The following is a 21,864-nucleotide window of genomic DNA, read 5'->3' as shown; positions in this document are numbered from 1 at the left end:
TATATATATGGCTATGGGTGCCCTTGGGGATGTTGAGGCAGTGACTCCCTCTGTAAACCACACTGGGCTGGAACTGACTCTGAGGCCCAGGCTGGCTTTAAAATCTCAGTAATCCTCCTGCCTCAGCCTCCTAAGTACTGGGACTACTTTGTGTTGTAGAGAAGCTAATGCTTTCTGAAACTCACACTGTGTTAAGTAAATTCAACTAAAAGTGTTTAGGAATGATATTTCATAAAACTTAACATGTTTTTGTTTAAAATAAAAATTTAGGGAAGTCACATACATGAAAAGTTCTTGCTTAAAAATCCATTTAAATACCAATAGAGACATCAAAACATAGTTTTGCCTTGATAGAATGAGCCAGATCTTTAAAGTAAAAAAAAATCCACCTATATTAGACAAGCAAAAATTACATAAAATATTCATAGAGAGAGCAGAAAAGACATTAATTTTCCATTGTTTTCTAAAGTAAAAACATACTACAAAAACAATATAATTTCTTTTCTCTCTTTTAAAAAATACTTACAGCTGTTGTCTTAATTCTGGGGAATCTTGAGGTGTACCCAGTTGATTCAGAGTCCTTTGTATTTCCACAGCTATCATAATGAGAAATTAATGAATGATTGTTAGAAAAGTCATGGCCACAGAAATAATTAAGGTAGAAGCAATTATGTAATTAGGTGGCATAAAGAGATAGGAAAACAAAGGCACAATAATAGACAATAATAGTTGAGAAAAAAGTAAATGGTTTATTTAAGTCTAATCAGGAACAAGAATGAACTTGTTTTTCAAAAGAAAATTGAGTAAGAATACTGGCATGTGAAACTGCACTTATGATCTTTCTTATTCTACAAGACAGCAAATATATAGAGGTACGGATGTTACTAGAATCTACTCCTATAAGAATCATGGGGACAAAAACTTTGGTGATTACACATTTCATTGTAATATAAAGCATTATAATTGAATAATAAAATTAGAGAACATCACTTTTAATCATCTGTATGGTAAGTGACACAGAATGCTAAAACAGTCACAGAATCTCAACTTAATCCCTGAGAGATGACATTTAGAAGATGATTTTATCATAGATAACTTTATTGTTGAAAATGTGTTCAAAGTTAGCACCAATAGGGGACAAAATGACATTATAAGCCATACAACATGATGTGGTGAGAAAATCAGAATAGTACTTACATAGTTTTCTTGCCTAAAATATTTAATGTCTAATCATAAGGAAGAAATCAGGCCAATCTAGACTACAGGATAATCTACAAGACAGCTGGTCTGGACTTGTAAAATGCAAATGATGCAGCCTGTTGAGTATGACAGGACCTTTCACAGCCCAGTAGTGCATGACCCCAGGACCTAGGGTGCCAGGCACTCAAGGTCACCAAAGATTCACCTAGGACTGACTTTGAGTTCCCTGTTTATGCCAGTGAAGACTAAAGACACAGACACTCGTGGGAGTATACAAAGTAGAAATATGTTTTATCTTTAAGATTTATTTATTATGTTTATGTGTGAGATTATGTATCCCTCATGCATGAGGAGCCCACGGAGACCAGAAGAGGGCACTGGATACCCTAGAACTGGAGTTACAAGCAGTTATTAGCTGTCATGTGAGTGCTAGTAGTTGAACCCAGGTCCTCTGCAAGAGCAGCAAGTGTTCTCAACCACTGAGCCATCATTCCAGGCCCCCAAATGCTTCATTAATGAGAATTACAGAAAAGTAAGTGAGTGAGAAATTAAGGAAAAGGGAGGAAAACTCCAGAGAAAGAGAAGTTTCCAAGAGAAGAAAACACTGTTGGACTTCCCTGTCTAGGATTTCTGCAGGGCTACAGCAGAAACTAGACAGAGGCTGAGGTAACTGCTGGGACTGGCTAGTTTTCTAGGCTATCATCAGTCAAATCAATGGAGGCCCCACATACTCTATGAATGTCACCCTGACCCAACTGGATCAGTGATTACACACTGTTCATGGACTTCCCGCCAAGTTAGGGGTGGCTGAAGCCCCTGCCTTTCTATCTGTCTCTGACTTATTATTTTCCAGCTGCTGACCTTGACTGGCTGCCAGCTAGTTCTTAGCCCTGGCCAGCACTGTCATCATTAACCTTGCATGTCTCACTGGCTTTTAGACTGTGTTCTCTTAGTTCTCACATTTACACGATCAACTTGTACCTTTACCAAGGCAGAGAGTACTCTACCACAGCCACCAAGATGTAGTTATAATACTTCTTGGCCACCTCATATGTAATCTTGTCCATGGCTGGGAGTAGTCTCCTAGGTAGAAATCTCTTGTTAGAAACTATAGTTACTCACAATTTAGTCTTTTATAATTTCGCTGGATTATAAATAAGGAGGATGAAAGGGCAATAGTACTTTTCATAACATTCCTCAAAAGGTTCAGGGCTCTAGCTGGCCTGCTGTTGGTGGCCCAGAGCCCTGCCTCTCCTCTCATCTGCTTAGCTTGGCTATCTCATCCCAGGCTACAAATCCTCTGATGCAACTTTTCAGTGCTTCAGACTCTGCCATGACAACCCTTCATCTTCTTTTCTACTCTATCCTCTTCACTTCCTGTAACATATGTGAACAACTTGCAGTTGTCACTATGGGCTCTTTTCTCTTACTACCTACTCAGAGACAGTGCCTATATCATTAGTAATGCTAACCAAAAGTAAAATGATGACTTGGTGGCATTCTTGGGGTTATTAGATAGCCGAACAGTGACAAGATAACTGTACTCCTTCTACCTTGGAGGATGCAGAGATTTATATTCACCAAATAGAACTGTTCTGGATTGTGTGAAGCTTCTCTTCCCTCCCTTCCTCCCCCAGTCCTTCTACAGACCCTGATTCTGTCCTCGTCACAATCATGGCGATCCACACATAAGTTATCTGATCAGAAACTACAGAAAAAAAAAAAAAAAAAACTAATGGATATTCCAAAGACAATATGATTCACTGATGTAATGCTCCATAATCTCAAAGATATTGGACTTCTAGAATGCTTAATAGCCTATTAAAGACTCGATTATAGGCTAAAGGGATGGCTCAATAGTTAAGGGCACTAGCTGCTCTTGCACAGGACCTGAGTTTGGCTCCCGGTGGCTAACAACCATTTACAACTCCAGTTCCAGAGGACCCAACATCCTCTTCTGGTCTCTGGAGGCATTGTAGACCACACATGCATTTACATACATTCAGGCACAGCACTTATACATTATAAATAAATAAATAAATAAATGAATAAATAAATAAATAAATAATAAAATGTTTAATGGTCAGCTCTGGTGGTGTACACCTTTAATCCCAGCCCTGAGGAGGTAGAGGCTGACAGATCCTTGTAAGACTGAGGCTAGCCTGATCTACATAGTGAGTTCCAGGTCAGCTGGGGCTATAGCAAGACCCTGTTACAAAGAGACCAAAAAAATTTTTTTTAAAGACTCAATTATGGTATCTCCTGGGAGAAAACTAATCTTGCAAAGTCAAAATGCTGTCAACAGGATCTTTCTGATCTCAAAAAACAGACACTTCAGCATGTTCTACTAGATCCAGAAAGAAACTTAGTCTGGACAAGTAAGAGCTAAAAGTAAAATAGGGGCTGGAGAGATGGCTCAGTGCTTAAGAGCACTGGCTGCTCTTGCAGAGGACCCAGGTTTGATTCCAAGCACCCACATGGAGGCTAACAACCATTAGTAACTCCAGTTACTGGGTATCTGATACTAAATAAAATAATTTTTTAAGAAAATACACTATTTCACAATTATATCTCATTACCTATTTATAAACTTTCTTCCATCCCACCAGGTGATTTAGAGACAATATGCAGGAGGAGAAACAACCAGGCTTCCACTGAAGTAGAAGTTGCGACTACACTGGCCATTTGTAGTCAAGGTAATTCAAAGACAACTGAAGTAGTTATTAAACGGAAGAGCATGCCCATCCAAGGAGGAAGGGATGCAAATAAACTTCAAGAGAAGAATTTGGGGGGGGGGTCTGATGATACCACCATCTTTAATAAGCATTAGAATCACAGAGCTTTATAAGGGCAGAAAGGATTAAAGTTTGGAAGTATGAGTTGTCACAAACAAGTGAGGAGTACAATGAGGGCAAAAGGAACATGGGATATGATTATTGAGGGTGAAATAATAACACAAACTGTATCCTGTGGCCAGATGTACAATGGTAATGTCATCACCTGTCAGTGTTTTCTTGCTTGCTCTGCAGTGTATGCATGCAGACACTTTAACTATTCCCCTCCTTCCTTATCTCTTCCCTCCTGTTTATACACGGTGTGTTGCTACTGGTTGAACTTACTTTGTCCACAATCTAACAAATACTGGCATTCAGGTTCACTGAAAGAGAGGAGTAGTCAACTAAAAATCACCCAGTAGACATTGCAGGGGGCCCAGGAACTGAACAGGTTATTTCATGTCTGCTGTGGTAGAGTAAAGGCTCTCTGTTTGAACAAGAGACATAAGCAGAGTGCCAAGAAGGGGCTTGTCTTCCTTTTAAAGTTTATGTAGTAAAAAGAGAAAAACATGCTCAGTGTGGGAAACAGAGGATGAACTGTAATGAAAATTTACATCGAGCTGCCTAGCACTCAATCCTGACTACACTGGATCTTTCTGGTTGATTATAGCATGATCAACAAGAAGTAGCAACACAGAACTAGTATCTGGAGGGGAAATAAATTGTTAAAGAAAAAAAAATGTGTTAAGAGTCTGAGCTTGGCTTCATTAGAAGACTAACTCAAGTCAGGAATAAAGGGAGAACTAGTGGCAATCACAAAAAGAAAGATCAGACTCTTAAGCTTGTTATAATCAAAAGTTAGATTTACTCAGTGCTATTTAGGTTTTATAGACTGTGAAATTACTCACAAACCAAAAACTTAGGCTAACCATCTCCTTTTTCCTCTGACACAATTGTTTAGATAAGAGTCTCATATAATGAAATTTCTTAGAAATTATGCAATTGCCTTAGAGAATGCATTTACTGATAGATGTTTCTCATGAATACAAATAGAAGACTCCTGACACTCATGTAGCGACAGTCCAGCAAAGGAAAAACATGTATCATATAAACCCAAAAAGGAGGCAGACAGTAAATGCTGCAAAAATGCTTCAAGCAAGAACCTAAAATAGGTATGTTCTCCTGGAGAAAAATTCCAAAAGCCTTAGTGGGGGTAACATGTGTACTGGCTCTAAAGAATAAGACACAGAAAAGTAATCTGTAGTTTGGAGATTAAGAGCTCTAATTCCATACTGAGACACAGAATGAAATTACCAGATCATCTATCAGTTTTCACCCATGGAAAGAACTGTATTTTATTGATTTCTGTATTTACAGAATTTACCGTATTGTTGACAATGAATACTTCTATAACATAACTATAAAATAGCATTGGAAAGATCTCAACTTATAGAAGAAACTATTCATTTCTATGATATAAAACATAAATATAAGTTCGTTCAACACTGCTAAGTGCTCAGTTGCCATTCACTCAGTATTTGCTAGGTTCTCATGATAGGCTGGACACAGCGGGAGGTTTGGGGACAGGAACATTAATTTGGCCATGCTCTTTAGCTTGAGGATCATTTAAATGATGTGATCAGTGGATAAAGGCCCCCAAAGATGAAATCATCAAGTCAAATGTGGAAGGAATATTATATGGTATTGGTTCAATTCTACTTTACAAACAAAGATGTTGAAAACCAAAGAGGATATCTGACATGTTCAAGAAAGTAGCTATTTATAAGTACTGAGATTAGAACAGAGACTTCCTGACATTCAAAATAGTATTTTTCAGTGTGATTAAAGGACTGAAGGTAAAATACTTTAAAAGATTGTCTCATAATCTGTGTGACAGTTGCCAGTGCACAGAAAGAAAAAGCTAAGTGTGCCTAACTTAAAGAAGTCAGTGAAAGGACTTAAGCTGAGTGGCTTAGATGCTTCCAGCAACACTACACGTGAATTTCAAGGTTCATCAGAGGATGGCAAAGACCATTCTTCCCATCTGATACTGGTCAAGAAATAAAGGCCTACATCCCCTTCAGGCTTTATGAACTAACAACACTCTAGACATCATTTTACATATGACTATCATTATGTTCTTATACCAGGGTCAGCGAATTATGACTGATGAGCCTAGATTCTGGTTTTTTTTGCAACTATCTATGCTAAAAATGGGTATTAAATTTAACAGCAAACAAAGCAACAAAATAAAACTTTGTAGGAAATTGTATGTGGTCTTCAAAGTCTAAACTTTTTAGTATTTGATGCTTTAAAGAAAAAGCTAGCTGATTCATGCTTTGAATGATTAAAAATTAATAGATTGTGTATTCACAAGCTCAAAGCAACTTATCATTTGAGTGTGCTAAGTATTCACTTAACTCTGGTTAAATGCTTCATAATATCACAAATCTACTGAATATATTTGTGCATCAAATTGAATCCCTGTAGTTTTCAGAAAGAATATGGTACTAGCACATGACAGGTGCTGGCTTGAGGTTATTCTTTTAATTTATTTTTATTTCTTTTTTTGAATTTAATACAATACATTCTGATCACATTTAGATGCCCTCCCATAGCTGCAATTTCCCTTCTAGGCCCCCACCAAATTTCTGTACTCATATGCACACACACACGCATATACAGATAGATAAAGATATAGATATAGCTATAGCTATATAGAGACTAGTTTGTGTCCCCAAATGGCCTCGGTAGGGGTTCTTTCACTGGAGACTGATCAGCTATTAAGAGTCTCACCCTTAAATGAGACTGAATCTCCCCTTCCCAGTAGTCACAGATTGCCAATTGTTCCTTGGGTGGGTTAGGGTTTCTTATCCACTTCCCCAAGTCTAAACCGAGATTTTGTCTGCTTTAGCTAAAGTGGGACTTGTCCATACTGTCAGCATTGCTGTAAGTTCATATGAGTTACTAACAGCTGTCTAGAAAACTCTTGTTACCTGGTTGTCATTCACATCCTTGAGCTCTTACAAACTTTCTAACCCCCTCTTCCACAATGATCCCTGAGCCTTGGGAGGCAGAAGTTTGATAAAGGTGTCCAATTCAAGTATAAGCATTCTGCAGTCTCTTATTCTCTGCACATTGACCAACTGTGATTCTGTGTTAATCACCATCTGCTGTATAAGGGAGCTTCTATGCTGAGAGTTGACAGATGCATCAATCTATGGGTATAACAATAAGCCATTCAAAATCAGTTTAACACTGTATTTATTTGGCAGAATAGTTGTATTAGGCTTTCTCTCATGGCCTATGGGTGTCTAGCCACAGGCTAGTTGGTTACTCTTAGAATATCTGTGCCACTATTACACAAATACATTTATCATCCAGGTCAGTTGTTGTAGTCTGCAGAATTCACGGCTGGGTAAGGTTCATGCTAAATGTCCTCTTCAGGTTGCTTACACAGCACCTTTCAGCACTATGTAAGCTAGGCAGCAGAGATGAGGCATTGAGGTCAGCACCAGTTTGATTTCTCCTTGTTTGCATCATGGTTCATGTATGTCGTGTCCTTAGTATGGAGTTCTGGTGGATAATCAAGAGCAGGGGCAATGGCCAGGACCTATGTGACACCTGGTCAATAGCTTCAAAAGAGGGAGTCCAATCTTGACATTGGGCTTTTACTTTGCTATCCTATGGTGTCTAGGAGGGGCAATGTCCACCTGTTATAAGGTAACTCCTTTTAATCTCTTTTTTATAATGTATATACTTTCAGTAGTTTCTATATGGGTTTTCCATGTTAGTTATCGCTTCCCATACTATCTCTTCTTCCCTACCCTCTCATTCCTCAACCCATTAACCTTTCCTACTCTATTATTCCCTTTTCCCCCTTTATATCATTGCATTCTACCTCCCCTCCCCAGGAAGTTCCCCCCACCTATGGTCATTTATTAGTTTAAAATTTTTTTAATTTTTAAAATTTAATAACCACATGATTATTTATTAGTTTTTGATCGCTCTAGATTTTGAAAGTGAAACATGTTTATCTAAGATTTCAAAGCTAGCATCTAGCTATAAAAGAGAACATGTGACATTTGTTTTTCTGGATATGAGTTACCACAAATAGGATGATTGTTTCCATTTCCATCCATTTACCTGTGAATATAGCAATTTTGTTTTATTAAAAGCTGAATGGCATTTCATTGTGTATAAGTACACACCTTCATTATGCATTCATCAGTTGATGGACAACACCTAGATTGTTTCCAAATCCTCATTATAATGTAAAAGGGAGCAATTAACATGGATGAACAGGTATTTTTGTAGTAAGGTATAGAGTCTTTAGGATTTATGTGCAAGCATAGTATGGCTGGATCAAATGGTGGATCAATTTTGAGCTTTTTTAGGAATCTCTATGCTGATTTCCATAGTGGCTGCACCAGTTTGCACTCCCACCAGGAGTGGATAGGCACTCCCCCCTTCTCCACATCCTTTATGAGCATTTGTCTTTGTTGTTTGGACCTTAGCCATTCTGAGGTAAGATGAAATCTCAAAGTGGTTTTAATTTGCATTTCTCTGGTGACTAAGATGTTCAACATTTTAAAAGTATTTCTCAGTCACTTGTGTTCCATATTTAGAGACCTTCCTGTTCATCTCCTTGCCCCAATTTTCAATTGGGTTGTTTGTGGGGTTTTTAGTTCTTTGTATATTTTAGATACTAACCTTCTAAAAGAGGTATAGCTGGTAAAGACAGTTTTTCATTCTATAGGTTGGCTCCTTCACTCCAATAATAGCACCCTCTTTCTGTACAGAAAAATTTTAGTTCAATGAAATCCCATTTGTCAATTGTTGGACTTAATGTTTACACATTAAGAGTCCTGTTCAGAAAGTCTTCCTGTACCTATAAGTTATAATATATTCCCTATTTTCTCATCTGTCTGATTTCAGGGTATGGGATCTTATGTTGAGGTCCTTGATCCATTGTGCATGATGAGAGATAGGGATCTAGTTTCATTCCTCTACATATTGCTATCCAGTTTGACCAGTCCCATCTGCTGAACATACTGTCTTTTCCCCAATGTCTACTTGTAGCTACTTTTGTCAAAAGTCATGTGGCTGTAAACATGAGGGTTTTAATCTGGGTTCTCAATTCTATTCTACCCACCAATGTGTCTGTTTTTATGCCAGCACCATGCTGTTTTTATTACTATAGCTCTGTAGTATAATTTAAGATCAGGGATGGTAATACTTCTAGCAGTTCTTTATTGTTCAGAATTATTTTGGCTATCCTGGATTTTTGTGTTTCCATATGAAATTTGAGGTTTTTCAATGTCTATGAAGAACTGTGTAGAAATTTTATTGCAGATTGCACTGAATTTGTACTTATAGTAGTATAGCCTTATACAGTAAGGCTATATAAGTAGTATATACATGCTTTTGGCAGGATGGCCATTTTCACAATATTACTCCTACCAATCCATGAGCACAGGAGGTCTTTCCATATTCTGGTATCTTCTTCAATTTTTTTCTTCAATGTCTTAAAGTTTTTATCATACAAGTCCTTCACTTCCTTTGTTAGATTTATTCCAAGATATTTTATGGATTTTGCAGCAATTGTGAATAGGACTGTTTCCCGGATTTCTCTCAGTATGTTTGTTGTTGGTATATAGGAGGACTACTAGTTTGGGGGTATTAATTTTATACCCTGCTGCTTTGCTGAATGTATTTATCAACACTGGGAGAATTTTTGGAGGAGTTTTTTGGGTCTTTTATGTATAGAATCACATCATCTGCAAATAAGGATACTTTGACATCTTCCTTTATAATTTTTATCCCCTTTATCTCCTTCATTTGTCTTACTGCTCTAGTGATGACCTGAGATCTACATTGAACAGGAATGGAGAAAGCAGACATCCTTCTCTTGTTCCTCATTTTAATGGGAATCCTTTTCAGTTTTTCTCCATTTAGTATGATGTTGGCCGTGCGTTTGTGGTTTATTGTCTTTATTATGTTGAGATATGTCCCCTGTAGACTCTCCAGGACTTTGATAATGAATGGATATTGGATTTTCTCAAATGACTTTTCTGCATCTAATGAGGTGATCATATGATTTTTGTTTTTGAGTCTGTTTATGTGGTGGATTAAATTTATCGATTTGCATATTTACCATCCCTGTATCCCTGGGATGAAGTCAACATGATCATGGTGGATGATCTTTTTGATCTGTTCTTGTATTTGGTTTGTGAGTATTTTTTGCATCTATGTTCATCAGAGAGATTAGTGTATAAGTTTATTTGTTGGTTCTTTGTCTGGTTTTGATATTAAAATAATATTAAATTCATAGAAATAATTTGGAAATGTTCTTTTATTTTCTATTTTATAGAATAACTTGAGGATTACTGGTATTACTTCTTCTTTGAAGGTTTGGTAGAATTTGGCACTGGTCAATTTTGGAGGATAATACTTGAGCTGCTGAGAAAAAAAGTGTCCTCTTTGCTATTTGGGTGGCATGCTCTGTAGATGCTATTAGGCACATTTGATTATGGTGTCATTTTAACTCCAGGGTTTCTCCATTTAGCTTTTGTTCAGTTTACCTGTCAGTTGGTGACAGTGGGGTATTTAACACCCACTATCACTGTGTTGGAGTCAATGTGTGATTTTAGATCTAATAATGTTTCTTTTATGATACTGGGTACTCCTGTGTATGGTACACATGTATTTACGACTGAAAAATCTTCCTGGCATATTTTTCCTTTAATGATTTTCCCTATCTCTTCTGATCAGTTTTAGTTTGAAGGCTATTTTGTCAGATATTAGAATACCTATACCTGTTCATTTCTTAGTTCCATTTGCTTGGAATTATCTTTTTCATCCCTTTGTCTTAAGATGGTATTGATCATTTTTTGTGAAGCATGTTTGGAGGCAGTTGATTTCTAACACTATTGGTTAGTCTATATCTTTTCACTGGGGAGCTGAGGCCATTAATACTGAGTGTTATTATTGACCAATGTTTATTAATTCTTGTTATGTTGGTATTATAGTGTTGTTTTCTTATAACTCTTTTGTATGACTATTCTGGAATAATTTATTCTTTATGCCCTTGTGAGAGTGCTTAATCTTCTCTTCAGACTGAAGCATCACATAGAGTATTTATTCCCAGTAGCATGCAGAGCTGAGATGGCAATGTTGGAGCCCATGGAGTTGAGGGAAAGGAAACTGACCAATGCAGGTCTTGGAAAGCTCCTGGATCTGGGAATTCACAAGAGTTCTAACAAAGCAGAGGTGGTGGGTGCAAGGATGTGTGAGAAGAGCATACACCAAGGCATGACTGGGAAAGCAGCCAGGAGAATTCAAGGGTCCTGGCAGGGCTGAGATTGCTGAGTGTAGGAAGGAGGGGGAAGAGAGACTAGGAAGGTGGGTCTGGGAAAGCTGGTTCTCTGAGTAGGTTATTCTTATCTACTATTTTGCATTGATTTAGAAGCAGGATCAAAAGCACTGTACTAAATGAACAACTCCGTAGAATACTCTATTCCCACCCTATTTTGTAACTCTATGCTTTTTCTTATGTTCTTTACCGCTTAGAAAGTGTGATGGTTAGTTTTCATTGTCAACTAGTTACAACCCAGAATACTTGGGAAAAGAGTCTCAATGAAGAACTGTCTACACTGAGTTGATCTGTAAGGGAGTTGACTTAATTAAGTTAACTGACGTGGGAAGGCCCATTCCGCTATGGGCAGCATCATTCCCTAAATCAGGGGGGTCCTGAACTGTATAAGGATGGAGAAATGAGCTGAGCAAGCAAGTGACCATGAACATACATGCATTCATTTTCTCTCTGCTTTTGTCTGTGAATATGATGTGACTCACTCCCTCAAATTCTTGCCACCTTGACTTCTTTGCATCATGTATCCTTAGACTTTATAGTGAACTTGACACAGCACCAATTTATCTGAGAGGAAAGTTTTGATTAAGGAATTGCCTAGATCAGATTGTTCAATGAGCATGTCTGAGGAGGATTTCCTTGATAGTTAATTGATGTAGGAAGGTCCAGATCACTGTAGGTAGGACCATCCTGGGCAGACTGTATAAGAAAGCTATCTAAGCATGAGGGAATAAATCAGCAAGCAGTGGTCCTCCATGGTTTCTGCTTCATGTACCTGCTTGAATTCCCGACTTGCCTCAATGATGAACTGTGACCTGGAAGTATAATCCACACAAATCCTTTCCTCCTTTAAGTTGCTTTTGGTCAGAGTGATTTACCACAGCAATAGAAGGAACCTAGAACAGACTGGAACCTGGAATTATATGCCCCTAAGCTGCTCTCTGTTGGGATATTTTATCACACAAAAGAAATGAAACTGGGACTGATAGTAATAATAGGATTCTTTCCCCACAATTCAGCTGACCATGCAAAACAAAAATGCTTGAGAAAAAAAATGTGCTTAGAGGAAAGAGGACAAGATGCTTCCAGGAAGAAGGCAAGCAGGCTAGTGATCTGGACACACTGAGAATCTCCTATCTGAGTCTTCTTCCATTTCATTATCCAGTGTGGGGTGTTTTGAGCTTACAGAAAAATCATGTTCTATTTCAACTGGAATACATTCAATCAATGGGAAAAAAAGGACTCATGGATGTTAAGAAATAACTCTCACATTATAAAAGGAGTACTTCGTTTACACATATGTAATTTCTAGAAGTTTGTTTAACTCATAGAGGAGGAGTACATCAAGATGAACTTCTAAGAGAATACAACAGAGGAATTACTTTTGCCATTATTCATATTTTATACTATTTATACAATTACTCACTTCTAGAGAGTAAGAGTTATAGAACATAATAATTTTTATAATAGAAGTATAATACTATCACAACACAACCAGAAAACTATTATTTCATCAAAAACAAAATAGTCTCTTCCCATTTAGCACTGAAGACCTATTCTGTTCCACATGCCTGTGCTGCCATCTAGTGGATTACAGCTTAAGAAAAAAGTGCTTTACAACATGTGTTTTTTTTGTTTTTGTTTTTTTTTGTCATAAAATGACAGGCAGAGGTTTGTGTCAGGGGCTATATAGTGGTGCAGTCTGTGAGCATTCCTGGGGAATGGGGAAGTTTTGCAAATGTGTTTGATCAGTGAGAGTGCCTCCATGCGGAGGTCCACACCTTCACGGGACCACAGACCTGCTTGAGCCCACAGGAGCACCTTCAAACAATCCTCTCCAAATAGCAAAGGGCAGATTTCACCACCGCCTCCTCTAGCAGAAAGCCTCTCCATCACTCAGTCTAAAATAACTAAGTTATAATAGCCAGTTTCAGAAACAATAGTTAGTAAAATCTTTCAGTAATTTTGAAGTTCCAGTTTAGCGTCACTCTCCTCAAAGGATGGACAAATTAGAGCTGACTAACAAGGGCACTTCAGAGGCAGCCTGGCTTGGAAATCTGGTTCCGCTTCTTGCTGCCAATGGCTGGCATTTACCTCATCTCTCCAGCCATAACTGGTCAACAGTCATGTGCACAGAAGCCACCTATTTTTCAGTTGTCATTAACTTTAATCGAGAACAAAGTAGGGAAGCTGCTTGTACTGGAGACAGCAGAAGCTGGTGCATGGGAGTTGACAGAAGAAAGTGATTCTGATTTTCCCATAAGTCAGAAGTGAATGATCAGAATATTCTTATTAACACATCTTAACTGACTATTGTGACTCATGCTTGAGGATGATTCAGTAACAATAATCTATGATATACACCAGAATCACGGAGGTAATGATAAATGTCAACAGGAACATGATAGTTACATCCCACAATTAGGAGAAAAGAGTCAGATACCGCCTGACAGTGATGTGTACCTAGAAGTTCACACAAGTGACATAACTGAAATAAAACTAGAAAAAGCCCTTAATGTTAATGACTCAAATCTTTCCTCATTTATCTCTGTCTATACTACAGGGTGCTTTGGAATATTATGATGATATATATGAAAAATGGAAATGGCATAGATCTTTACAAGAATGCAAGATGCTACTGTTAGTAAATTTTAGAGTTGAAATTTAGGTTCATTGTGAAGCACAAGATACGTAGGAAAATGCTTGTTTAAAGTATCGTTATGAGTTGAAAACGCATAAATTATTAAGGCAAAAAGGTTCTAAGGAAAAAAATGAGAAGAACTAGCTTTATTTAATGCATCAATAAAAGTATGCTCTAATTGTAAGAAGCACATGGCAAATGGAGAAACTTCCTGGGACTCTGAAACGTGGCTCCTGTGAACACAGTGGCCTCTTCTCAAAGTACTCTTTAGCTCCTGCTCTGTCTTGTGACTGCAACAGGAAGAAGCTTATCTTTGGAGTGTGTTCAAGCCCAGATGCAAACTCTAAAGTCCACTTTTTGAAGCAGGAGTGTGGGGAAGACCTCTGCCTCCAGAGGCCCAGTCCCTGGCTTACAAAACCATAATGCCCAACGCAGAATCCCTTCAGATGTACCCTGCTTCTGTAAAGTCATCTCAAGTTAAGAACATGTCTAAGATTTTACATGGGCTTCCCCCCAGATAATTTATGTGGAAGCCATAAAGGTTAACAAAGTAGCACTTTAAGGCAGTTCACTGCTACTGTAGACTAACAGAGGGCCCACTCTGTGGGCCTGGCTCTTAATAATAAACCACAAAACAAGTCCTCTGTAAACTGTATATAAACAAGTTGGATTTCTAGATCTCCAGAACATAACAAGTTGTATCTATCTTAGCGAGGATATTGGCTGCAATTTTATCACACACACTGCTCAGCTGATTTGCACTAGAGTAGACTGATCAGAGGCTTCATGGGTCCTTGGCCTCAGCAGGGTAGGATTGTGTAAGAAGCCAACAGGTAAGGACTTGGCAGTCGGGACATCCTGTACCTTGCAGTTCTCCAGCCTTCCCGATGTCTGCTTTTGCTCCTGGCATTCCCAGCTTCCTTCCCATCACACACTAGATGGATGGCCTGACCATTCTGTTCTGAAATCAGTGGAGGATGAGCCATGTCACAGCTTACCTCCATTGTGTACGACAGCGATTCCCAAACCCTTACTTCTGAATTTCTGACCGTTCTCACTGGCAAGATAGCACTCAGATATTTTCAAAATACTTAAAATGGATGGTTGCTTCTGATAGGAACATGCTAGAAGCTTATTTCTGAATTTTCCTCCTCTTTACCCCACAGATAGGGAAAAGGGAATCCATTTGAATTATATTTTCAGAGAAATTAAAACAAAATTCTAAAAATTGTATAAATATTGCCCAAAGGAACAGAAATAGACAGATGCTGGTCAGGTGATACACAGGTGTAGGAGGGGGCCCGTGAGTATCTGCCAGAATACCAGATCTGGTAACCTCTGTGGAGGTGCGCTATCATAACGCAGCCAACTTCCCCAAACTGCTAAACGGTTATTTGCCGCTTGGGATAGGGACAGATGACGCAACAGTCACACCAATGGACAAGACACAGCTCAGCCTTAGGGCCAACAGGGGAGGTTGAGGGGTATAAAGGGAAGCCCTTTGTATGCAATAAACAAGCGTGCTGGCAACCTGCTATTGACTAGCATCTCCCAAAGTCTGAGTCATTGATTTCACGCCTACTCATCCCCCCCCTCCAGACGGAGGTCCGACCACCACGAAACACAGCAACACACAGGTAGGCAGGGAATAAGGCAATAGCAGAGGCAAGTATGGGGCAGAGCTCCCAGAGCATCCTTTATTCCAACATCCCAAATCCAAAATGCTTCAAAATTCAAAATCTTTTAAGCACTTATACAGAGTCACAAATGGAAAATTCCAAGCTATAACATATTTGTTTCTTATACAAAACTACTAAAAATGTTTCACATAATTACCTTCGGGTTATGTGTTCAGGGTATATATGTAACATAAATGAGTTCCATGTTCAGATTTGGGTTCCATTTTCAAGATATTTCAGCATCTACTCAACCTGCATTAGAGACAGAGACAGAGACTGAGAGAGAGAGAGAGGAAGAGAGAAACAGAGAGAGAGAGTGACACAGAGAGAGAGACAGAGAGAAAGAGAGAGAGATCTCACTGAGGCAGTGAAGTAATGGGCAGTCCACCAGGGCAGTGGATAGAGGAGGTTTGCATTTACCCAGAAAAATGACTGTTCTCTAAAAGGAGGAAAACAGCTTGGAAAGAGGGGTCTGTATATCTTGGGATCCTGATCTGATGGGGTGTCATACCTGAAGGTACATAACCTGAAGGTAATTGTGTGAAAGGTTTTTAGTAATTTTGTACAGGAAACAAAAATGTTATAGCTTGGTAACAACAGGCTAGTCCTGCAAGGCAGAGAAGGAAGGAATTAGTTCCAGGGCAGCACAGACTGGGGAGAGGATCCCTGCGCAGGGAAACTGGGCACTTTCTTTCCCACACAGTAATCTCTTGCCAGGAAAATGAAAGCCATCCCACAGAATGACAAAGAAGCGGCACCACAACCACACAGACTATCCTAAAAAGTGGGAATTAAGAGTATAACGCCCTACAACGAATATGTAATGGAAAAAAAGCTGCAACAGTGAATAGAGTGAAGATTACAAACCAAAATACACCAAGAACTTTTTCTTAAGCAGATTCTATGAGGGTTTAAAAAATATATTTTATTTATATTTTTGCTTATGAGTGTTTTGCTTGTGTGGATATAAGTGTTCCTGTGCATGCAATGCCCACAGAGGCCACAAGAAGATGTCAGATCCCCTGGAACTGGAGTTAAAGACAGTTGCTAGCCACCATGTGGATGCTGAGAACTGAACCCAGATCTACTGCAAGAGCAGCCAGTGCTCTTAACTGCTGAGTCATCTCTCCAGGTCTGCTATAAGACAATACTGTATTAGTCACTTTTCTGTTGCTGTGATTGAAACAGCATGGCCAAGGGAACTTATAAAAGGAAGAGTTTATTTAGCTTACTGTTCCAAAGGGGCAAGAGTTAGTCCATCATGGGGGGAAGGCATGGTGGCAGAGGTGTCTGGAGGAGCAAATGAAGCTAAGCTCTCACATCTTCAAGCAGGCACAGGAAGCAAGGGAGAGACATGAGATCGGGCAAAGCATAACTCTCTAAGTGTGGCCCCAGTAATGTGCTTCCTCCAGCATGGCCACAGCTTCTAAGGCCTCCCAAAATAGCACCACCAACTGGGGATAAAATGTCCAAATACTTGGAGCCTATGGGGGACTTTCTCATTCAAACCACCACAGTCACAAAAGACTAGGGGACATAGCCAGAGAATAAACACTAGGGGGATAAAAACTAGAGTGACTCAGAAAGAAAAGGAAAGACAAATTCTGAAATGATGTCTAAGTGAATACCAGAAAGAAATGTGCAAAGAGCATCAGAACCCATCTCTACTATCCAGGGCTGTTTTAGTCATTTTGGTTCCTCCAGCCACTCTTGCATCTTTTGATAGCTGTAGCCTTTGGTTCAATGTTACCTTGTCCACCCAGATTCCCATTTTAATTCCTGACATTTTAAACACACAGGTTGTTCATCCTTATACTTCTCCCTAAATGACTCTACATTGGGCCCCACCTAGAGTGATCCTAGGCATGATCCCAGAGTGTGTTACAAGCTGTGACTCCTCCCCAGTCCTGGTCCTGCTGGGTAGGTACATCACTTAGAATTGCCACCTCTTGTTCATCCAGCTGACTCCCTTTGGCATGCTGACTCCCCAGTCCTCAGCCTTCTTCTCGCCATCATCTTCACTGCCCATTGATCCAACATAAACTGTGTGTGGCCTGCCACCACATCTGCTCTCTTGCAAACTCCTCCAGCCTAACCACTTCACTCATCTAAAGCTTTGCCTCCTCTGCCCTGCAGTGTCACTGTTGAACCTCTGCCCAAACCCTTGTTATATGTAGGGTGAAAGCCTCAGGCATTACAATGGCTTCTGAGGCCTAGCTAACCTTCCACCAGCTCTTACTCTCCTTCCTTCTCATCATACCTCTAATACTGCAAGGGAGCTGCCACATGAGCAGCCCTCCCCATGGTATCCCCCATCCAAAGCATTCCCAGATACTGCAAGATGCATTTACCAACTTGCTTCAACTATCAGTTCAATTACTAACTCCTCAGGAAGCCTACCTAGATCCCTAAGTTCCCTGCCTCCTCACAAATGCAGTCTCCCTCCAGAATGCAGTATGTTCTTGTTACTGCTACTTTTAAAAACATTTAGTATTTCTTATTAACACACTTCCTTATTTTATGTGTCTTCTCTCATTAAAAGTTTACTCTATGAATAAAGGAATTTCTGTTTTGCTCACTAATACATCTCCAACATACAGACTGCTTAGCATACCACAGTTGCATCAAAACAAGGACATGTTAGACACACACGTTATGTGGTACATAAGTGGTACAATGACATGATCTAAATGCATAGTGTTATATGAATCAGACTGCCCTGAGTGAAAACACTGGTTTCCTCACCATTACATGAATCTAAGTGACATAAGCATTCCAACATAAATTTTCTCTTCTCCAGGCTTGATGGTGAAAATTTGATAACACTAAAAAAAAAAATAAAATAAAAAGCAAAGCCAAAAGACAAACATTAACAACAATACAAGGCAGAGAATAAACTGTCAATAAAAGAGCCTTAAATTACTATGCTAAGGTTGAAGAGATGGCTCAGTGAGTAAAGCTCTTGCCATATAAGCAGGAGGACCTGAGTTCGAATCCTGAGAACCCATGAAATTCTTGTCTGGTAATCCCAATGCTCTTATGGAAATCTGGGAGGCTGAGACAGAAGAGTCTACAGAAGTCTGCTGGTCAGCAAGCATGGGATATGCAACACAGCAGCAAACAGTAAACAGATTCCGTCCCACGTGAGTTAGAAGGCCAGGACTGACACCTGAGGTTGTTCATTGACCCCCACACCCATGCATGTATACCCACACTCACAAGCTCAAATGTAAACACCTAAACACACACTCGTGTGTGTGTGTGTGTGTGTGTGTGTGTGTGTGTGTGTGTGTGAGAGAGAGAGAGAGAGAGAGAGAGAGAGAGAGAGAGAGAGAAAAGAAAACATTTGGTTCAAACACCAGACCTGGTGGCACATTCCTATAACCCCAGTCCTCTAGAGGCTGATGGAAAAGGATTACAAACTTAAGATCTGGGCTACAACTCAAGATTCTTTCTCAAAGCAAACAAACAAACAAATAACAAAGGAACATACTCTCAAGAAACAATATATGATTAAAATCCCCAGGTGTTTCCCGATCAGCCTGCCTTCCACCTATGCCCGTTTCCTGATCAGCCTGCCTTTCACCTATGCCCAGCAACAAGGCTTTATTTTCAGTTTTCCCAGTAAGCAGGCCTCGGTGGGACTTTATTAAAGGCCTCCACAGTACCACCTAGAGAGCAATGGTCCACAGGCTATCAGCAGATTGCACTGATATCTATGGGCATTCTCTTTGATTTCACTGGGGATGAAAACAAAACCATTCTATAGGCCAGGTGTAGAGGCACAAGCCTTTCACTCCAGCACTGAGGACAAAAAGGCAGGTATCTGTGACTTCAAGGCCAGATTGCTCTATGAAAAAAAAAAAAAAAGTCCTACTGTACAGTAGCCATAACCCACTTCTTAACATATACATTACTGCATCCAAACAGTGCTCATGATCACTACACTAGAATGTTGGGGGACGCTGCTGCTAAGGTTGTAGTCCTCCCTGTCTGGAGCTATATGGAAGGACTCCCTTTCTCAGCGGGGGCCTCCTGCTCTCTGCTTGACTTACCTGGAAAGCTCCACCAAGCACGGATGCCTGACCTTATTTGGAACATGGCCTTTGGCATAGTTGCCCGTAATAAAACTGCCCCCAGGTTTTTTCTATATGATAATTAGGCATTGCCCTACAGTCAGATGATAGGATCCCCCTACCACATGTAAATAAAACATACTATGAGCACCTATCAGCTGAAGCTTTGGCTGCTGCCTCCACACTATATTTTCCATGACCCCTACTGAATAAATGGAGCTGTATCACTGAATCTGCCTCCCCGGTAAGTCTTTTTCCATCGTGCTCACTGGCCATCCTGACCCCGTTCGCTTCTGCTCCCTTTGTCCTCGTGGACCAGTGGCCAACGGCCCTCAAGGGGAGGGAGAGACCCACACTAGAACAAAGAAGGCTGAGAGAAATAAATGCACCAAGCTGCAACACCAAGAATCCACATTTGCATTCTTCCAAAGTAGCTGCATGAATGGTTCAGTGATAGAATTCTCACCTACCAAAGTAGCTAACTAGTAAGCCAGTTAACAATCACTTCAAGAAAAACCCTGTTTGGGATAAAAGGCAATTACTTTTTGGTGAACAATATTGCTCACGAATTGGCAAAAAAAAAATTTCTTTTTAAGGATCAATGAGATGAGGGCAAGGACTGTCAAAATAATTTCAGGAAATGAAAAGTAGTCTCAAGCCCAACTTCTGCTGCTCTTACATCAACACCAACACATTAGGGGCTCTTACACAACTACCTACCGTGTTTTAACAAAAGAGAAACTATACTGAAATACAGTCAATCACGGGGCATAGATTGTGTTCAGGGTGAAAAAGCTAACGATACAATGATTTTTAAGGAAATATGATATATATATATATATATACACACACACACACACACACACACACACATACACACACTTGAGGATGTTTAGCACATGGACAGCATGAAATGTACACAGAACTTAGGAAACACTCCTGCAGACAGCAAGGGTGATAAGCTCCCCAGCCTACAAACATATAATCTTAGGGTAAATTTTCCATTAACAAAGGACTGGTTAAATGATGTATGGCACATCCAATAATGAAAAACATGTAGCCAGGAGGTGCAGAGAGGAAATAGCAAAAAGCAAAAACAAAACAAAAAACCCCAAACTATGTATGTTATAATCATGTTTTCATATAAAATTATGCATAAATACTTTGTGGCTCAGGATATTAAAACAAAGATATATTAAAACTTTTCTCTCAAGGACTGATATTTTAGTAGAGAACACAAGAAAAAAGGAAATAGCAATTGTACTTTGATTTGCTGATAAGGAGATATAAAAACAAAGTAAGCTGATGAAGAAATGATTGGAGGAATTGTGATAGGTCAAAGAAGACAATATAAGGAAATATGCTGAGCCCTGAATGTCAAAAAGCAGCAACCACAACACGTGAGCAAGCGCAATGGCCCTGAGGTGAGAACGAGTCACCCTAAGAAGCAGCAGAAAGAACCTGAGGTGCCACCAGGAGTGTGGCAGTACAAAGGGGAGACTGGTAGATGATGACCAGGGGCAGGGATCAGATCTGGATGTGAACTTAGTAGAGGTTTACTGTTGATTACAAGTAAAAAAGGTACTGCTGACTTTTAAACTGGGGGATGACACGATCTCATTTGTAGTCTTTAAAGCTTGCCTTATTTACTATGTGAAAAAGACTAGGTAGGCAAGAAAGAAGGCAGGGGAAACAATTTGGAGAATGAAGATACCAAGCTAATGGGAACAACTTGGACCTGGGTGGTGATGATGGAAATAAAGAGAAATGGGAAAATCTGACATGTGGAACCAAGGGGATTTGTACTTAAGACTGGATCCATGTAGGGAGGTCACCACACCAGAGTGTGGAGTAGGAGCTGAGGGTAAGAAGGGTCATGCTCGATGCAGCAGCCTGTAGATGATTCAGATAGCAGCAGTGGGAAATTAAGTTCCAGGAAGCACCCTGAAGCCATACCTAAGGATTTAGTTCATAAAACAAACAAGAAGAGCTAGGCACAACTAGCTCCTTGCCCTATTTTGCAGGAAATGTCACTGGAGAGAAAAAGAAAAGATGTCACTGTTAAGATTCTCTTAGATAAGTCACTTATTTTCCTACCTATATCTCTGTTGTATCAACAATT

General features: G+C 39.6%; 1 protein-coding gene across 1 annotated transcript in view; it reads right to left on the bottom strand.

Annotated features, from left to right (window-relative positions):
* The window catches only part of Stx7 (syntaxin 7), a 55,280-nt gene that overhangs the window by 14,793 nt on the left and 18,623 nt on the right, over positions 1–21,864 (bottom strand). Inside the window, exon 3 of the mRNA XM_008822115.2 lies at positions 527–596. Within this exon, the coding sequence (XP_008820337.1) occupies positions 527–596 (70 nt within the window). The remainder of the gene's footprint in view (positions 1–526; positions 597–21,864) is intronic.

This window comes from Nannospalax galili, unplaced genomic scaffold (genome assembly GCF_000622305.1).
Source record: "Nannospalax galili isolate Female #2095 unplaced genomic scaffold, S.galili_v1.0 scaffold186, whole genome shotgun sequence".
Classification (NCBI taxonomy): Eukaryota; Metazoa; Chordata; class Mammalia; order Rodentia; family Spalacidae; genus Nannospalax; species Nannospalax galili.
The sequence above is the reverse complement of the archived record's forward strand: the minus strand, read 5'-3'. Positions and strand labels throughout refer to the sequence as shown.